Consider the following 15423-nt stretch of genomic DNA (forward strand, 5'->3'; position numbering starts at 1 on the left):
ACACCGTGGTGCCTGCAGGGAATCCGCAGAGCCCAGGCCACGCGTGGGGCTAGCTTAGCGAGTCAACCAGGGCTCCGGGGCAGAGCTAGAGTGGGGAGGAGGCAGCGGACAGGATGGCCACGGCCGCAGGGAGCCGTCTCTTCCAGCAGAGCCTCCCCTCAGAAGCTCCTCTCTAAAGTCCCAAACTCTGCCGAGATGGACGTGGGCTAAATGTCCACTCTCAGCCGCGAGGGAGAGATCCGGGAAGCTGGGGACCTGGGGGACAGAGCAGGGGAACACACCCCGCTACTCCGGGCACACCGCCAGCTACTCCTCCCCTGAGGGGTGGTTCCTGGACCCCCCGAGGTTGGACGGGTGCCAGGAAAATCCCAGGCTGCGAAGAGCGGGCGGGCCTCGCCCTGAGCGCCCCACAGAGGTGGCCAGCACCCCCTCCCCGCCCCAGAGCACACACACTCCCGGGGCCATGCAGGGAGTTCTCCAGCTATATCATCAGCGGTGCTGTTTGCCCGAGAGGGAGTTTTGCAGAAAGTTCTGAGAGCTGTGGCTGTGGGACGGGAGAAGCTCAGGCCACCTTCGGGGGAGGCAGCAGGCGGAGGAGGGCCTCGCTGCCGCCCTGTTTCTCTTTCAAAACTGGCTCCAGACTCAGGGCTTCTGCTTTCTGCGGGCCGGGCTGCGGAGCGCCCGCTCACGGAGTTGTGTCCTGAGCCTGTGAGTCCCGCTCCGAAGTGCCTGCACCCAGGAGCCCTGTCCCCTGGCGGCCCTCCCGCCGCCTGCTGCAGGTCTGCCAGGTGGGCTGGGCGTGCTGGGGGGTGGCCAGCGGCAGGCATCGCCTTCTCCCACCCCCGCGCCCTGCCCAGCCCGCGCCCGCCCACCACGCCCGCCCCTCGGTACCTCCATGTCCTCCAGGTGCCACCTCACTCCTCTGCCCAGGCTCTCGGGTCCGCCGTCCCCGCTCCGGCCCCCGGGTCCCGCTCGGCGGCAGGGCTGGAGGGCTGCCGCTCCGCTAGCTGCTGCGGGACAGCCAGCCTCCGGCCTCTGCCGAGGACAGGGGGGGGGGCGGGGGAGGGAAAGGCGAGGAGGAGGTGGAGAGGGAGGGCGGGGAGGGGGAGGAGCAGGGGAGGGAGGCCGGCCATCGGGGTTTAAATTTAGACACAAATCTAAACAGATACTGTCCCCTCCCGGGCAGGGCTCGGAGGGAGCCACTCGCTCCATCCGTGTGCCCAAACATGGATGGGCCGCCGGGCGCCTCTCCTGGAGAAGTGGCCCCGGACCCGGGTCTCTGCCCGGTTTCAGCCTCTCTGCCTCTCCCCCAGTGCACCTTCTTCCTTTCCTGCTCTGAAAGTCAGTGCTCTTTCACTCTCTAATCTCTCTCTTCTGGGGACATCCTTCCTGCTTCCTTTCCAACTCTTTTTCTCTTTTAATTGCACTCATGTCACACAAGGTTTCCCGGCCTGCCCGCTGAGCCTGCGTGAGGCTGATGCTTGGTAACCCTGGCCCAGGGGACAGCAGTGCCCCGAGCCCGACTGTGGGGAGGGACAGGACCCTCCCCTTTGACTCCACCGCCCCTCCTCCCAGCCTCACATTTTCACCACCAACCTGTCCATCCCTCTTCTGCGAGCTAGGAGGAGGAGGAGCAGGAGGAGCAGGAGGAGGAGGAAAAGGGAAAGAATAAGGAGGAGGAGGAGGAGATGGAGAGGAGGAGGGAGGAGGAGAAAAGGGAGGAGAAGGGACAGGAGGAGGAGGAGGAGAGGGAGAAGGGAGAGGAGGAAGGGGAGGAGAAGGGACTGGAGGAGGAGGAAGGAGAGGAGAGAGGGAGGAGGGAGAGGAGGAGGAGGAAGAGAGAAACAAGGCATCCAGCTCCCGCAGCAGTAAGGCTTGATGGGTGCGGGATTTCAGTTCCCGGGCGGCTGCTGAAGGGCCTCCTCTCTGTTCCGCTAACAGAGGGAAGGGGAGCGAGAGGGAAGAGCACGCTGATGGGAGTGGGGGCTCCCGGCCTGGGACCTGCAGCAGCGTCTTTCCTGCTGCCGGGGTATGGCCTGGCCACGGCCCTGCCTCTGAGACTGCGTGAAGGGGGCTGGCAGGGAAGCCTCTGTGTGGGCCCGCAGCCACCGGTGACCCCACCATCCCCAAGCCTGAGCCCCACCACCCCCGCGAGGGAGAGCCATCCCAGAGCTGGACGGTGGCCCCGGGGTGCTGAGCGCTGTGCTGAGCGCTGCTCCCGCTGCAAAGCTCTGCCTGGATGCTGCCCCTCACACCAACGTCCAGGCTCGGGCTGCCTCAGAAACGGGCCTCCTTCTGTCACATCGCCTCAGGCCTGAACTTCTGGAACAGCCCTCATGCCAACGCGTCTCCCACGTTCACTGAACGCAGCTGAGCACGGGCCAAGACCCTGGATTTCAGAAGCAGATGGGGAGTTGAATTCCAGCTGTTACTTTCTAGCAGTGCTTCCATGGACAAGACACTTAACCTCTCTGATCCTCGTTTTCCTCAGCTATGCAGGTTAGTTAGTAGGCACTCTGAAAAGAGCTACTTTTTATAATGCCTAGCCCCGTGTGCAAGTTCAAATGAATAGGGACCGGTGTTTTTCTTATTTAGAGATGGGCATTCTGAGGTCCCCAATGCTGGCAATTAATGCTGAGTCCCCTTCCCTCTGGCATAGCACCAGAGGCGAGGGCACCAGAGGTGAGGGTATCAGAGGTGAGGGCACCAGAGGTGAGGGCGCCAGAGGTGAGGGCGCCAGAGGTGAGGGCGTCAGAGGTGAGGGCGCCAGAGGTGAGGGTATCAGAGGTGAGGGCGCCAGAGGTGAGGGTATCAGAGGTGAGGGCGCCAGAGGTGAGGGCATCAGAGGTGAGGGCGCCAGAGGTGAGGGCGCCAGAGGTGAGGGTGCCAAAGGTGAGGGTATCAGAGGTGAGGGCGCCAGAGGTGAGGGCATCAGGGGTGAGGGTATTAGAGGTGAGGGTATCAGAGGTGAAGGTGCCAGAGGTGAGGGCATCAGGGGTGAGGGTATCAGAGGTGAAGGTGCCAGAGGTGAGGGCATCAGGGGTGAGGGCGCCAGAGGTGAGGGCGCCAGGGGTGAGGGCGCCAGGGGTGAGGGCATCAGAGGTGAAGGTGCCAGAGGAGAGGGCATCAGAGGCAAGGGCATCAGAGGTGAGGGCATCAGAGGTGAGGGCGCCAGGGGTGAGGGCATCAGAGGTGAAGGTGCCAGAGATGAGGGCATCAGGGGTGAGGGTATCAGAGGTGAGGGCGCCAGGGGTGAGGGCATCAGAGGTGAAGGTGCCAGAGGAGAGGGCATCAGAGGCAAGGGCATCAGAGGTGAGGGCATCAGAGGTGAGGGTATCAGAGGTGAGGGCGCCAGGGGTGAGGGCGCCAGGGGTGAGGGTGCCAGGGGTGAGGGCGCCAGGGGTGAGGGCGCCAGGGGTGAGGGCGCCAGGGGTGAGGGCGCCAGGGGTGAGGGCGCCAGGGGTGAGGGTGCCAGAGGTGAGGGCATCAGGGGTGAGGGTATCAGAGGTGAGGGCGCCAGGGGTGAGGGCGCCAGGGGTGAGGGTGCCAGAGGTGAGGGCATCAGGGGTGAGGGTATCAGAGGTGAGGGCGCCAGGGGTGAGGGCGCCAGGGGTGAGGGCATCAGAGGTGAAGGTGCCAGAGGAGAGGGCATCAGAGGCAAGGGCATCAGAGGTGAGGGCATCAGAGGTGAGGGCGCCAGGGGTGAGGGCATCAGAGGTGAAGGTGCCAGAGATGAGGGCATCAGGGGTGAGGGTATCAGAGGTGAGGGCGCCAGGGGTGAGGGCATCAGAGGTGAAGGTGCCAGAGATGAGGGCACCAGAGGTGATGGCATCAGGGGTGAGGGTATCAGAGGTGAGGGCGCCAGGGGTGAGGGTGCCAGGGGTGAGGGTGCCAGGGGTGAGGGCGCCAGAGGTGAGGGCGCCAGGGGTGAGGGTGCCAGGGGTGAGGGTGCCAGGGGTGAGGGCGCCAGGGGTGAGGGCGCCAGGGGTGAGGGTGCCAGGGGTGAGGGCACCAGGCAGAGTAGGCAGCAGGAAGGCCTTTTCCTGGGACCCTGCCCTGCGTGCTTGCACGTGTGGTCTTGCTTCCTGTCTTTTCCTGAAGGTGGGGACTGAGTTGGTGCGGGGCCTGGCCTCGCCCGTCTCCGAGCCCTGGCTCTTGGGGCCCCCTCGCTGCCTCCGTGGAGTCCCCTCTGCTCAGAGGGGGCTGCCCCAGCCCAGGTTTCTGGCTTCACCACCGGGAGGCGGGAGGCGGAAGTGCCGACCGAGAGGAAACCGTTAGGCCCAGATAGCGTCACCGCCACCCAAGGTGCTTGCAGCTGCACCACGCCCTGCGCAGGCTCCCTCCCTCGGCCAGCGAGGACCGGACCCACCACGCCCAGCGCAGGCCCCCTCCCTCGGCCAGCGAGGACCGGGCCTACCACGCCCTGCGCAGGCCCCCCTCCCTCGGCCAGCGAGGACCGGGCCCACCACGCCCTGCGCAGGCCCCCCTCCCTCGGCCAGCGAGGACCGGGCCACCCACAGGCAAGCAGCCACCTCCCCTGCTCCCAGAGACCTTCATGGCAGGAAGGAGAGGAAGCGGGGACAGGCTGGGCCCACAGCTCAGACTCAGCAGCCCCGCCACGGGTAGGCCGGAGCCGTGCTTGCCTTACCCCCCTCCTGCCCCTCCAGGAGACCCCAGAAGCCAGGATGGAGACCACACCGCTGGTGAACACCGGTGTTGCTGGGGCACCTGGGGTGTGACCCCTGGCTCTGGGGACGAGAGGAGCCCACCTAGGGGAAGGGAAAGTGCCCCTAGGGGGTGGCACCTCGCCCTCTCTGGGGCTGGGTGGCTCCCTAGGGCCCGTTTCCTCACTTCTCCTTCACACCCTGGTGTCAGAACCAGCCGAGAGTGAACAGAGGCCAGAGCGGGCACCTGGCAGGGAGCCCCCCGCAGGGTGACTGGCTGACTGAATGAAGCCAACTGGTAGGATTTCTGCTTTTCCATCAAAGGCAGAGGCTTTGAGGGGTCTCTGATGTGAAGAGTCCATAACTTAGGCAGGAACTTAATTCGTTTTCAGGCAGAATTGCCAAGAGCTTCAGTCAGCTCCTGGTAAGTGTTCACACTGTGATGACCATCCGTATTAAAATTCAGAGCAAGAAGCAAATACACTGAGTGGCCCGATTATTATGGTCTCTGAATGCATAATAATCTGGCCACTCAATATCTATATCTATCTATCTATCTATCTATCTATCTATATAAAAGCCTAAGCAACCCTTACGATCAGACGACTGGCCGGTAGCTATGATGCACACTAACCATCAGTGGGCAGATACTCAAAGCAGGAGCTCTGGTCAGTGCACTCCTATAGCCAACCTTTCATGGTCCCTTCCCAGCTGGCCAGCCCCGATTGGCCCCCATCACCAGCCAGGATAAGAAACCCCACCTGTGCATGAATTCATGCACTAGGCCTCTAAATATATATATATATATATATATATATATATATATATATATATATATATATATATAGAGAGAGAGAGAGAGAGAGAGAGAGAGGCCCAGTGCATGAATTTGTGCATGGGTGGGTCCAGCCTGGCCAGGGGGAGGGGACACGGGCGGTTGGCTGGCCTGCCTGTTGGTTGAACTCCTGGGGACAATGTGCATATTAGCCTTTTATTATATAGGATATGCACTGAGTGGCCAGATTACTATGCGTTCAGAGATCATAATCATCTGGCCACTCAGTGTATTCTTTCAGGACTACAAATAGGAACTTTCAAATATATGCAGTGCTTTAGCCCTACATCCGGAGAATGTGGCCAAAACAAACCCGTGTTGCAAGTGACTGTCCTTGAGGAGTGGAGTCGAATACGCGGGAAAGGAGGCACCCAGGTTTGGCGTTTTGTGTTGAAGAATGGGGATGAAAGGCACTCTGTGCAAAGGGCACAGCCTGGCCCTGATCGTGAGGAGACCCTGGGCGAGCCACCTGGGAAGACAGCCCTCCCAGGGACTGGTCTGTGATCTTTAAGAGCATCCATGCCGAAAGGTCAAAGCTGGGCTGGAAGGGGTTGTAGGTTAGAGACCAGAGCCACGTGACAATCGGGTTCTGCCTGTGGTCTGGCTTGGCTCTCTGACTCTATTAAGGGAATTATTATACAGGCTCATATCACATCATCACAGTGTGCACTGCGCAGGACAGGTCTATTTGTCAGCTGTGCCTCGGTAAACCTGGAAAAAAGAGAGATTATGAGAGGGCAATTGGCAAAACCGTAAGGGATCCTGGGTAAGGGCACATGGGAGTTCCTCGTATGAATCGTACAACTTTTCTCAAAGTTTAACATGACATCGAACTAAAAAGTTAAGAAAAAATGTGTGGGTCAGAATTGATTTTCTTTGATTCCAGATTGACCCCTCCCTTCCCCCCCAGCCCTTTATCACCTGTTCCTGCCACTCCACCCCCACCCCCACCCCAGAACCCACAGGCTGGGCAAGGCCTGATGATGCTGGTGACCATGGGGACAGCAGGCGGAGAAAGGGGGGACCCAGTCTCTTGGGACAAGAGAGAACAGAGACAGAAAGAAAAGATTATTCAAACCTTTCTTTGTACAGATATCTTTGTGTTGTTTCAGGGGTTGCAATAAACACATGCATTGTCATAATTTTGGAGGAGGGTTTTAATTTAGAAAGAGAGAGAGAGAGAGAGAGAGAGAGAGAGAGAGAGAGAGAGAGAGGAACAGGAGCTGCCCGCACTGAGCCAGGCACCCTGTGGAAGGAGCTGGCGTCTGCCGCTGAGCGGAGGGCCAGCCAGGGCCTTCCTGGGACGGGCTCGGGTGGGGAGGACCTCAGGCTCGGATGGGGAGGACCTGGAGGGGGAGAACACTGACCAGTCACCCAGGACAAGGAACAGTGTTGATGACAAAACCAGAGGGGATACCCAGAGACACCCTTCTCCTTCTGAGGCACCGCCCAGGGTTAGGAGTAAGGAAATTTAGTACAAGGAGATTCCCCCCTTTCCCACCCGCAGAGTGCGCTGTGCAGGGCACTGGGCCGGTCTCCAGCCTGCTGTGCAGCCCGGGGATCGGCGCCTGGCCCCGCCCCAGACCAACTGGCAGCGACACACGCACCCTGCTGTCAGTCTTTTTGGCCTCAGTGAAGTGACATCTAGAATAGTCCAGGCCGATTGTGGGTACTGTTCCCCTGGCCAAAAGCTGGCTCCGGGAGGGACAAGCCGGTGGGGAATCCTGGCCCCTGGGACCAGAGAGGAAGCTCGTTCCCTCTGACGAGGACACACAGGGAGGCGTGCCCTGTGGACCCCAGTGCTGTCCTGCCCGAGGCCCGGGAGGGACGCGCACCCACGTGCACAGGGATGTTCGTCACTGCGAAGGTGCGTTATCATGTCCCTGACTCCCGTCCACCCTCCAAACGTTAAACTTAACGAGGCACAATCCTTTCTGTCTTGGCCAACGTTCCACGCTCCTGGTTCCAGTTCGGTAAAGACGTGGATGAACGAACAGACCCTGGCTCCAGGCAAAACACTCGGAGAATCCCTTTTGTGATCCAGTTCTCAAATGGCGCAAACGCCGTACACACAGACTCGAGCCTATAGGAGAGCAGAGACGTAACCATTGGCCAGGGTCTGACCTCCCTCCAAAATGTCACCGCCTCTCAGCAGCTCCCGGCCCGCAGCCGGTATGTGACCTCACACCTCCTGTGCCCGGGTCTGCCAGGCCCTGGACGGCTGTGGAATTGTTATTAATGCCCACACGTGTATCTTCATCCCCTTTTCTGCTTCCTGACCTCTGATTGCTTCTGAGACTATTTCAGATGTTCCTCTTCTTGGGGACTCTTCCTAGACCCACAAAGGGGCCTCTATCCTCTGAGTTGCCACGTATCTGAGAAGGCAATAGAGCAGTTATAGACCCTGACTGTTTGAATCATAACTCGAGTGAAATGCTACGTGTCCTGAGCGTGTGAGACGGGTGCTGCTGGGTTCTGACCCAAAGGGAGGGTTCAGGGCAGGGCTGGGCCAGGGGAAAGGAAGTGACCCAGGCGTGCCTGGCGGAGACGGGATGGTGGGGCTCCAGCTGGAAGAACCATGTGAGCAAAGGGCCCAGGGAGTCTGAGGATGGATGGAGAGGGCCCGGGTTGTCAGAGGCCAGCTGGCTGTTCCGCCTGCACCCCTCAGCAGGGCACACGCTAGTCTTCGAACCCCCCCCCCCCCCCCCCCTCGGTCCTTGAAGGCCGTTCTGGCATGTTTACGCCGGTCCTGGCCTCGGCAGGAAGAGACGACGTTTGCATTTTGCAGATGACTGTGAGCGGAGTGGCTCTGGCTCGTACTTTCCGTTTCTGTTTCCCTCGTTGCAGATGGCGGGCTGTGAGGGAGATGGGTGGGAATGAGCGGGCCCTGCCGAAGGGGCCCCTGAGCCCGGGACCCCGAGCCACGCGCGCTTCCTAAGGCAAAGCCATGTCCCGCTTCACTTCCTTCTTTGAGGCTCCTCTCGGGCCGGGGCTGTGGTGAGGAACTCCTAATCAGAACGAACATAAATCTAACCATCGTGGAGCGGGTTAAGCACTCAATCTGACCTCGCACAGCCCAGCTGGCAGTGAGGCCAAAGGCGCGGCCATGGTGAGGCCCTGGCGGAGGGCGGGCAGGGGATGTGTGGGTGCTGCCGGGGAGCGTGGGGGCAGTGGGGAGGGCATTTGCATCTCATGGCCGAATCAGCCTGAGAGCTGACATCCTGTTTTTCTGTGAGGCACCGGCACAGGACAGAAAGCACCCCTGACCACGGCCAGCTCGGAAGTGAGTGGCAGCAGCCTCGAAAACGGACTCCCACTCCCCAGAGGCTGTGCCCACAGGAGGTCAGCCCCCACCCCCTCCCCCCGGGGCCCAGGCCCCTCCACCCCCACCCCAGACTCCAGACCTCCCTCCCCCACCTCCCCACCCCCGCCCCAGACTTATCAACAGGAAGCCGTTAGCCGGAACGCTCTGTTCCCTGACATTCTTGTTTTCATTCCGCAGCTGTGTTTCGGCTCCATCAGTGTGTCTCTGGCGCTGTGTGTCTTGGGTCTGTCTGTCTGCCTGGTCTCTCACACGCATGTACAGGCCATGGACCCCATGAGCCCAGTGGGCAGAGGAGGCCTGGTAAGGAAGCTCTCGGGCTGCCAGGAGCTGCTGGCTAAGGAGGTGCCTGCTGGCCAAGGGCTGGTCACGGAGGAGATGCTCAGACACGTCCTGAGCCATGAAGCCTGTGCCTCGCCCGCTGCCATCCCTCCTCCCCCCTCAGGGGCTTCTCCCTCCTCCTGTCTCAGGGTGAGTGGGCGCTGCTCCAGCCGGTACCCACGGTGCCTGCTCACGAGGGGCCTTATTCTGGTGCCTCCTTGCTGGGGAAGCGGTGGGTAAGGAGGCTTCTCTCCGTCCCTTTATCCCAAGTCACTGCCACTTAAAAAGCCCACACACCAAAACCGGTTTGGCTCAGTGGATAGAGCGTCGGCCTGTGGACTGAAAGGTCCCAGGTTTGATTCCGGTCAAGGGCATGTACCTTGGTTGTGGGCACATCCCCAGTAGGGGTGTGCAGGAGGTAGCGGATCGGTGTTTCTCTCTCATCAATATTTCTCTCTATCCCTCTCTCTTCCTCTCTGTAAAAAATTAATAAAAAATATATTTTTTTAAAAACAGCCCACACGCTCCCATGTGCCGCTGCCCCCTGGAGGCGACGCCTTAGTCTCTGCAGCTGCTCACGTGCAGGCCCGTAGGATCAGGAAGTCTGTTCCCGCTCAGTCTGCCTTGCTTTTTCTCCCATGGCCTCTCGGTCAAGTCCAGGAGGAGAAGGCCTCCAAACGCAGAGACGCTGAGGCCTGCAGCCACCTGGCGGCGAGAAGGAAAGCAGAGGTCACTCTCCAGTTCTCCGCGCAGACACGTGCCCCCATTCGTGATGGCGGCTGGCCCTGGGAGTCACAGGCGTGGGCTGCGGGCGGGCTCTGAGGGACCACCTGAGGCGGAAGCTGGGCGTCACGCGGTGGGATGTGCATCCAGCCCGCGTGTTTGAGACGGGAGTCCGAGCTGGCTCAGCCCTCAAGGCAGGCGTGGCTATGTCTCCAGGAAGCCACATCCCGAAAAATGGACACATGAGTAACTCTGGGTTCTCGTTTTATTTTATTTATTTTAATTTTATTTTTAAAAAATATATTTTATTGATTTTTTACAGAGAGGAAGGGAGAGGGATAGAGAGTTAGAAACATCGATGAGAGTCATCGATCAGCTGCCTCTTGCATGCCCCCTACTGGGGATGTGCTCGCAACCAAGGTACATGCCCTTGACCGGGATCGAACCCGGGACCCTTCAGTCCGCAGGCTGACGCTCTATCCACTGAGCCAAACCAGTTTCGGCCCTGGGCTCTCGTTTTAGATGCCGGCTAGAACCTGCCCAGATTATATTTCAACATTAGTCCAGGAATTCTATTTTTTTTCCCATTTTTTCTTAAGGTATTATTGATATGTGTACATATCTTACCATTGCCCACTCACCCATACATGCCCTCCCTCCCCAGAGTTTTGGGTCCATTGGTTAAACTATATGCATGCATACAAGTCCTTCGGTTGATCTTTTATCTCCCCCATATCTCCCTACCCAGGAACTCTATTTTTAAAAGGTAAGCCATATAAAGCCATAGTGAGCAGCATATTCAACAATGAAAAGCTTACAGCTCTAAAATTTGTATGAAATATAATAGAACCCCAAATTGACAGAAAAAAAGAAACCTTAAAAAAGAACAAAATTGGAGGCCTCATGCTTCCTGGATTCAGAACATATTACAACACTACGGTAATCAAAACAGCGAGGTCTGGCATAAAGCAGACACATGGACTGACCAGTGGGGCAGAACAGAGAGCCCAGAATACCCTTCGTGAACACATCTCAGGGTCCTCAGCAGCATCCCAGGCCACGCAAGGGGAAAGGGCATTCTCTTCAGCAGGGCTTGGAAACTGGGTAGCATGTGCCAAAGATCAAGTGTGACCTTGACTTATGCCATCATCAAAAACTAACCCAAAATGGACTGAAGATCTAACCATAAGACTTAAAACTATAAAGGTCCCAGAATAAAGAAGCTCAAATGCCCATTGACAAATGAACGGATGAAGAAGATTTGATGCATGCCTGCAACATGTTTATGGTGGAACTAGAATTCATGCATGGGTGGGGTCTCTCTGGGTGGCCTGCAGGGATTGGGCCTAAACCTGCAGTCCAATGCCACCTGCAGCTCCTGCCTGCCACTCCGCTCATCCCAGCCCCACTGAGCCTGCTGCGGGCTCGCGCCCAATCAGTCCCCATCAGGAGCCAATCGGGAGAGGCTGGCCCTGCCACAGCAGCACTCTCCAGCCATGAGCCCTGCGTCTGGTACCCTCCCAAGGGGAGTGGCCTGCGGGATCCGCTGAAACCAGCTCTCTGACATCCCCCAAAGGGTCCTGGATTGTGAGAGGGCACAAGCTAGGCTGAGTGACCCCACCAGTGCACAATTGGGCCAGGGAGGGACCGCAGGAGGGCTCCAGGGCATGTCTGGCCCATCTCACTCAGTCCTGATCAGCTGGACCCCAGCAGCAAGCTAACCTACTGGTCAGAGCATCTGCCCCCTGGTGGTCAATACATGTCATAGTAAGTGGTTGAACAGCCATAGCATATCATTAGCATATTACATTTTGATTGGTTGTTCTGCTGTTGGTCTATTTACATATTACCCTCTTATTATATAGGACTAGAGGCCCAATGCACGAAGATTCATGCAAGAATAGGCCTTCCTTCCCCTGGCTGCCAGCACCTGGGACCCAGGCCTTCACTCTGGCTGGAGCCGCCTTCTGCCTTTGCTCGCTCCCCAGAGGCCCAGAGCGACCAGGGGCAGGGAAGGAGGGGGGCGGAATGCCTGCGTCATTGCCATGGTGATGGTGCAAGCATCCTGGCCCCGACACTGCCATCTTTGTTGCATCAATTTGCATATTCTCTCCTTATTGGCTGTGGGCATCACCATCTTTGTCACAAAGTGACTGTCAATTTGCATATTCTGCCTTTATTAGATAGGATATTATTCAGCCTTAAACAAGAAGGAAACCCTGTCACATGCTACACATCTGAGCAAAATAAGCCAGTGCCGAAAGGACGAATGCTGCATGCCCCCACGGACAGAAAAGGTGAGAGTGGTCCACTGCCTGGAAACAGGAAGCAGAGCTGCCGTGGCTGCAGGGAGGGGTGAGGAGAGCGGCTATCGGGGCCTGGACTTGGTTTGCAGGACGGAGAGGTTCAGCACAGGTACCCAGGGAACACCGAGCTGCACACTTAGAAATGGTAAAGAGGGAACTTTCATAGCGCGTGTGTTTTACTGCAATTAAAACTAGAAAGGAAGAAAAAAGTAAAAGTATAAACACTGCATAAGCCAGGCCCTCAGCGACCTCCGGGCGCCGCCCTCTGGCTTCCTGCAGAGGCCGCCCCCTGGCAGCAGTGACAAGTCCTAGAGGAGCCCGTTTGGCAGGAACTAGAGGACAGCTATGACGGGAGAGCCGGCTGGCCAGCAGGATGGCGTGGTGCAGAGGAGCGCACAGCCAGCCCCGGCAGGCTCGGGTCGGGACGGAAGCCTCCGTCCGCTCCCCTCGGGTTGAACTGCTAGACTTTCAGAGTGACTTCCAATGGGGAGGTCCTCAGATTGAGCCACAGAATGGGGCTGAGGAGAGGCCATAGCAGGGCCAGAGGCCCTTTATCTCACTCCCTGCGACAGGGTTATGCTATGAAGTGCCGAAGCCACAGTGAAGGCCCATTTGAGTGGGTAAGCGGTGTGATAGCTTCTACGAGGCGTCTGGCGGGCTGGTGGGGGTGGAGGGAAGGGTGGGAATAGAACAGGAAGCTGGCAGCGCCCAGGGGGAGGGTGGCAGGAAGGGGAGGAGGGAGGCGACAGTCAATCTCAGCATCTTTCAAATCCCGGCCTCCCCACAGGAGACAAGGCGCACTCAGCCTGTGATCTTTGCAAAAGTAAAGAAATAGGCCATTAAAGCGAAGTCTGACCCAGCTTCCAGCTCCAGGTCCCCGTTCACAGGAAGCACGGCCCGCGTTCACTGTTCGACCAGGAGGGTTGATCAGCAGAGCCTGGAATGTGGGACATTTCTATAAGTCAAACGAGCTGGTTTCTTCCACTACAATGACATTTAAGAAACAAAAAGAGCCGAAACCGGTTTGGCTCAGTGGATAGAGCGTCGGTCTGCAGACTGAAAGGTTCCAGGTTCGATTCCAGTCAAGGGCATGCACCTTGGTTGTGGGCACATCCCCGGTTGGGGGTGTGCAGGAGGCAGCTGATGGATGTTTCTCTCTCATCGACGTTTCTAGCTATCTCTCTCCCTTCCTCTCTGTAAAAAATCAATAAAATATAAAAAAAATTAAAAAGAAAGAGAAAGAAGGATCATAAAGAGACGTTTGAACAAAATTCAATGTTGGTCCTCATGCAGACACTGCTGTCCTGGGGACATTGGGGAAATGCTAAGAAACCCATGTTCTCTGTGTGACGCAGGGCAGTGCTGTCATGCTTATGTTAAACAGCAAAGTTCCTATCTGTCACTGAAGCATTCACGGCTAAGTTATGTGACCTCTGAGGTTTTCTTTAAAATATCCCAGGAAGACAAATTGGCTAGAGGGATAGATTTGGCAAGAACGGGCATGCATTGGTGGTGGCTGAAGCTGAGGGTGGACGGGTGGGAATTCTCAGCTCTGGTCTCTGTGTGTTCTCAGACGTTTCCATAATAATGGGGACATGGAGAGACGCGGGGTGATGGGTGCTGAGGGCAGGGCATCAAGAGCCTGGAGAGGAATATATGCATCTTCACCTGCCCGGAGGCTTGTGTCATGGCTGTCCTCTTCTCAAGGCCAAATTTCTTTTTATTTTTTTATTTTTTTATTATGTGTGTGTGTGTGTGTGTATATATATATATATATATATATATATATATATATATATATATATGTTTATTTATAACACAAATACAGACACACACACACACACACACACACACACACACACAAACACACAGCATTCGAGGCCAAATTTCTTTAAAACTCTGAGTGTCTGCCAAAACCGGTTTGGCTCAGCGGTAGAGCGTCGGTCTGAGGAATAAAAGGTCCCAGGTTCGATTCCGGTCAGGGGCATGTACATTGGTTGTGGGCACATCCCCTGTAGGGGGTGTGCAAGAGGCAGCTGGTCGATGTTTCTCTCTCATCGACGTTTCTAGCTCTCTATCTCTCTCTCTTCCTCCTCTCTGAAAAATATCAATAAAAGATATTTTAAAAAAATAAAAAATAAAACTCTGAGTGTTGGCTCCGGGGCCCAGAGCCCCACGCCAAGGTCCGCTCCCCGGAGAAATGGGTGGATATAATCCACCAAAAGACGTGCACACGGATGTCCGTGTCGGCTTTATTCATCAGAACGCAGAACTCGAAAGAACCCAAACGCCAACGAACAGACAGAGCATGGCTCATTTGTACAAAAAGATGTCACTGGCAATAAACAGAAGCAAACCAGCCACATGCCCAGCGGCGTAGATGGATTTCCAAACCAGAATGCCAAGCGGAAGCCAGACCGCACTCTGACATTTAGAGCAGACACAACCAAGCTGAGGGCGCTGGACATCAGAATAACAGTTGTTATTGGGGAGGGCCTCGGGGGTCTAGTGGGGCCCCGGAGCAGAGGGGGGGTGTGCTGGGTGAGGATGGAGGGGGGGCAGAACGTGGCTGGAGGGTGGGTGGAGGTGTTCTGGTCTCAGTGGGACAGCACTGTCCCCAGGGGCTGTGCTCTGACACCAAGGACATGGGTTTCTTAGCTGAGGGGTTTGGACCAGGACTGCTCTCTCCCTGTCTGAGGGGGTCTCGTTGGTAAGGAAGCTTCTCCTGAAACTTGGCCACTTCCCGTCCAGGTCAATGCAGCCCTGGGCTGTCCTCAGGGCTCTCCCTGCAGCCCCCACATGGGGGTGCGCTGAACCCAAACCACCCAGCCATTCCTGCCCGGGCACCTCTGACCCCAAAGGTCATCTGAGAGCCCGGAGGCTGTGGTCCTGTTCGGCCCCTCAGCCACCTCCTGGCCACAGCGTGCGTCTCCCTGCAGGCTTCACGGCACTCTGCGTGTAGAAGCCCTCTGTCTGCCAGCGTTACCCCGCGCTCTTTGTGCCCATCAAATGCCAGGCCCCATTCGACGGGCCGATGGACTCCTGTGTACTCTTCTTTGCAGAGCTGGTGAGCCAGACAGCAGGTGGGGCAGACACTCTGTGCAATGCTCCAGGGTCACAGGCTGGGGGGGGGGGGGGGGGGACGGTCAGGGCAGGAGACGGTAGTGAATGTCTCTTATGTGCCAAGCTTGTGCCAAGCCACGCCTCCCAGGGATCCCGGAGGCTGGCCCATCCTCTTCATTTACAGAAGAG

At 57.5% G+C, this 15423-nt stretch overlaps 2 protein-coding genes across 5 annotated transcripts in view; one reads left to right on the forward strand and one right to left on the reverse strand.

Moving 5' to 3' along the window:
* RCSD1 (RCSD domain containing 1) overlaps positions 1-1067 on the reverse strand; it is a 44699-nt gene extending 43632 nt beyond the window's left edge. For both annotated transcript variants that reach the window (XM_084867096.1, XM_084867095.1), the window contains exon 1: positions 892-1067. In XM_084867096.1, coding sequence (XP_084723222.1) covers positions 892-897 — 6 coding nt within the window. In that variant the 5' untranslated portion in view covers positions 898-1067. The remainder of the gene's footprint in view (positions 1-891) is intronic.
* A 1244-nt stretch (positions 1068-2311) lies between these two features.
* LOC311613351 (uncharacterized protein) lies at positions 2312-13583 on the forward strand. 3 transcript variants are annotated; one of them, XM_084867182.1, is made up of 5 exons: positions 2312-2499; positions 8736-8841; positions 9002-9292; positions 12049-12162; positions 12959-13583. In XM_084867182.1, the coding sequence occupies exons 1-5, from the start codon at positions 2450-2452 to the stop codon at positions 13004-13006; spliced, it is 609 nt and encodes a 202-aa protein (XP_084723308.1). In that variant the 5' UTR covers positions 2312-2449; the 3' UTR covers positions 13007-13583. The 3 variants fall into 3 exon arrangements, 1 of the variants encoding a protein (XP_084723308.1); XR_014793436.1 differs by lacking the exons at positions 2312-2499; positions 12049-12162; positions 12959-13583 and adding an exon at positions 6693-8608 and having other exon boundaries at positions 9002-9573; XR_014793437.1 differs by lacking the exons at positions 2312-2499; positions 8736-8841; positions 9002-9292 and having other exon boundaries at positions 12007-12791.
* The last annotated feature ends 1840 nt before the right edge of the window (positions 13584-15423 follow it).

This window comes from Pipistrellus hanaki, assembly GCF_964339955.1.
Source record: "Pipistrellus hanaki genome assembly, chromosome: 18".
Taxonomy (NCBI): domain Eukaryota; kingdom Metazoa; phylum Chordata; class Mammalia; order Chiroptera; family Vespertilionidae; genus Pipistrellus; species Pipistrellus hanaki.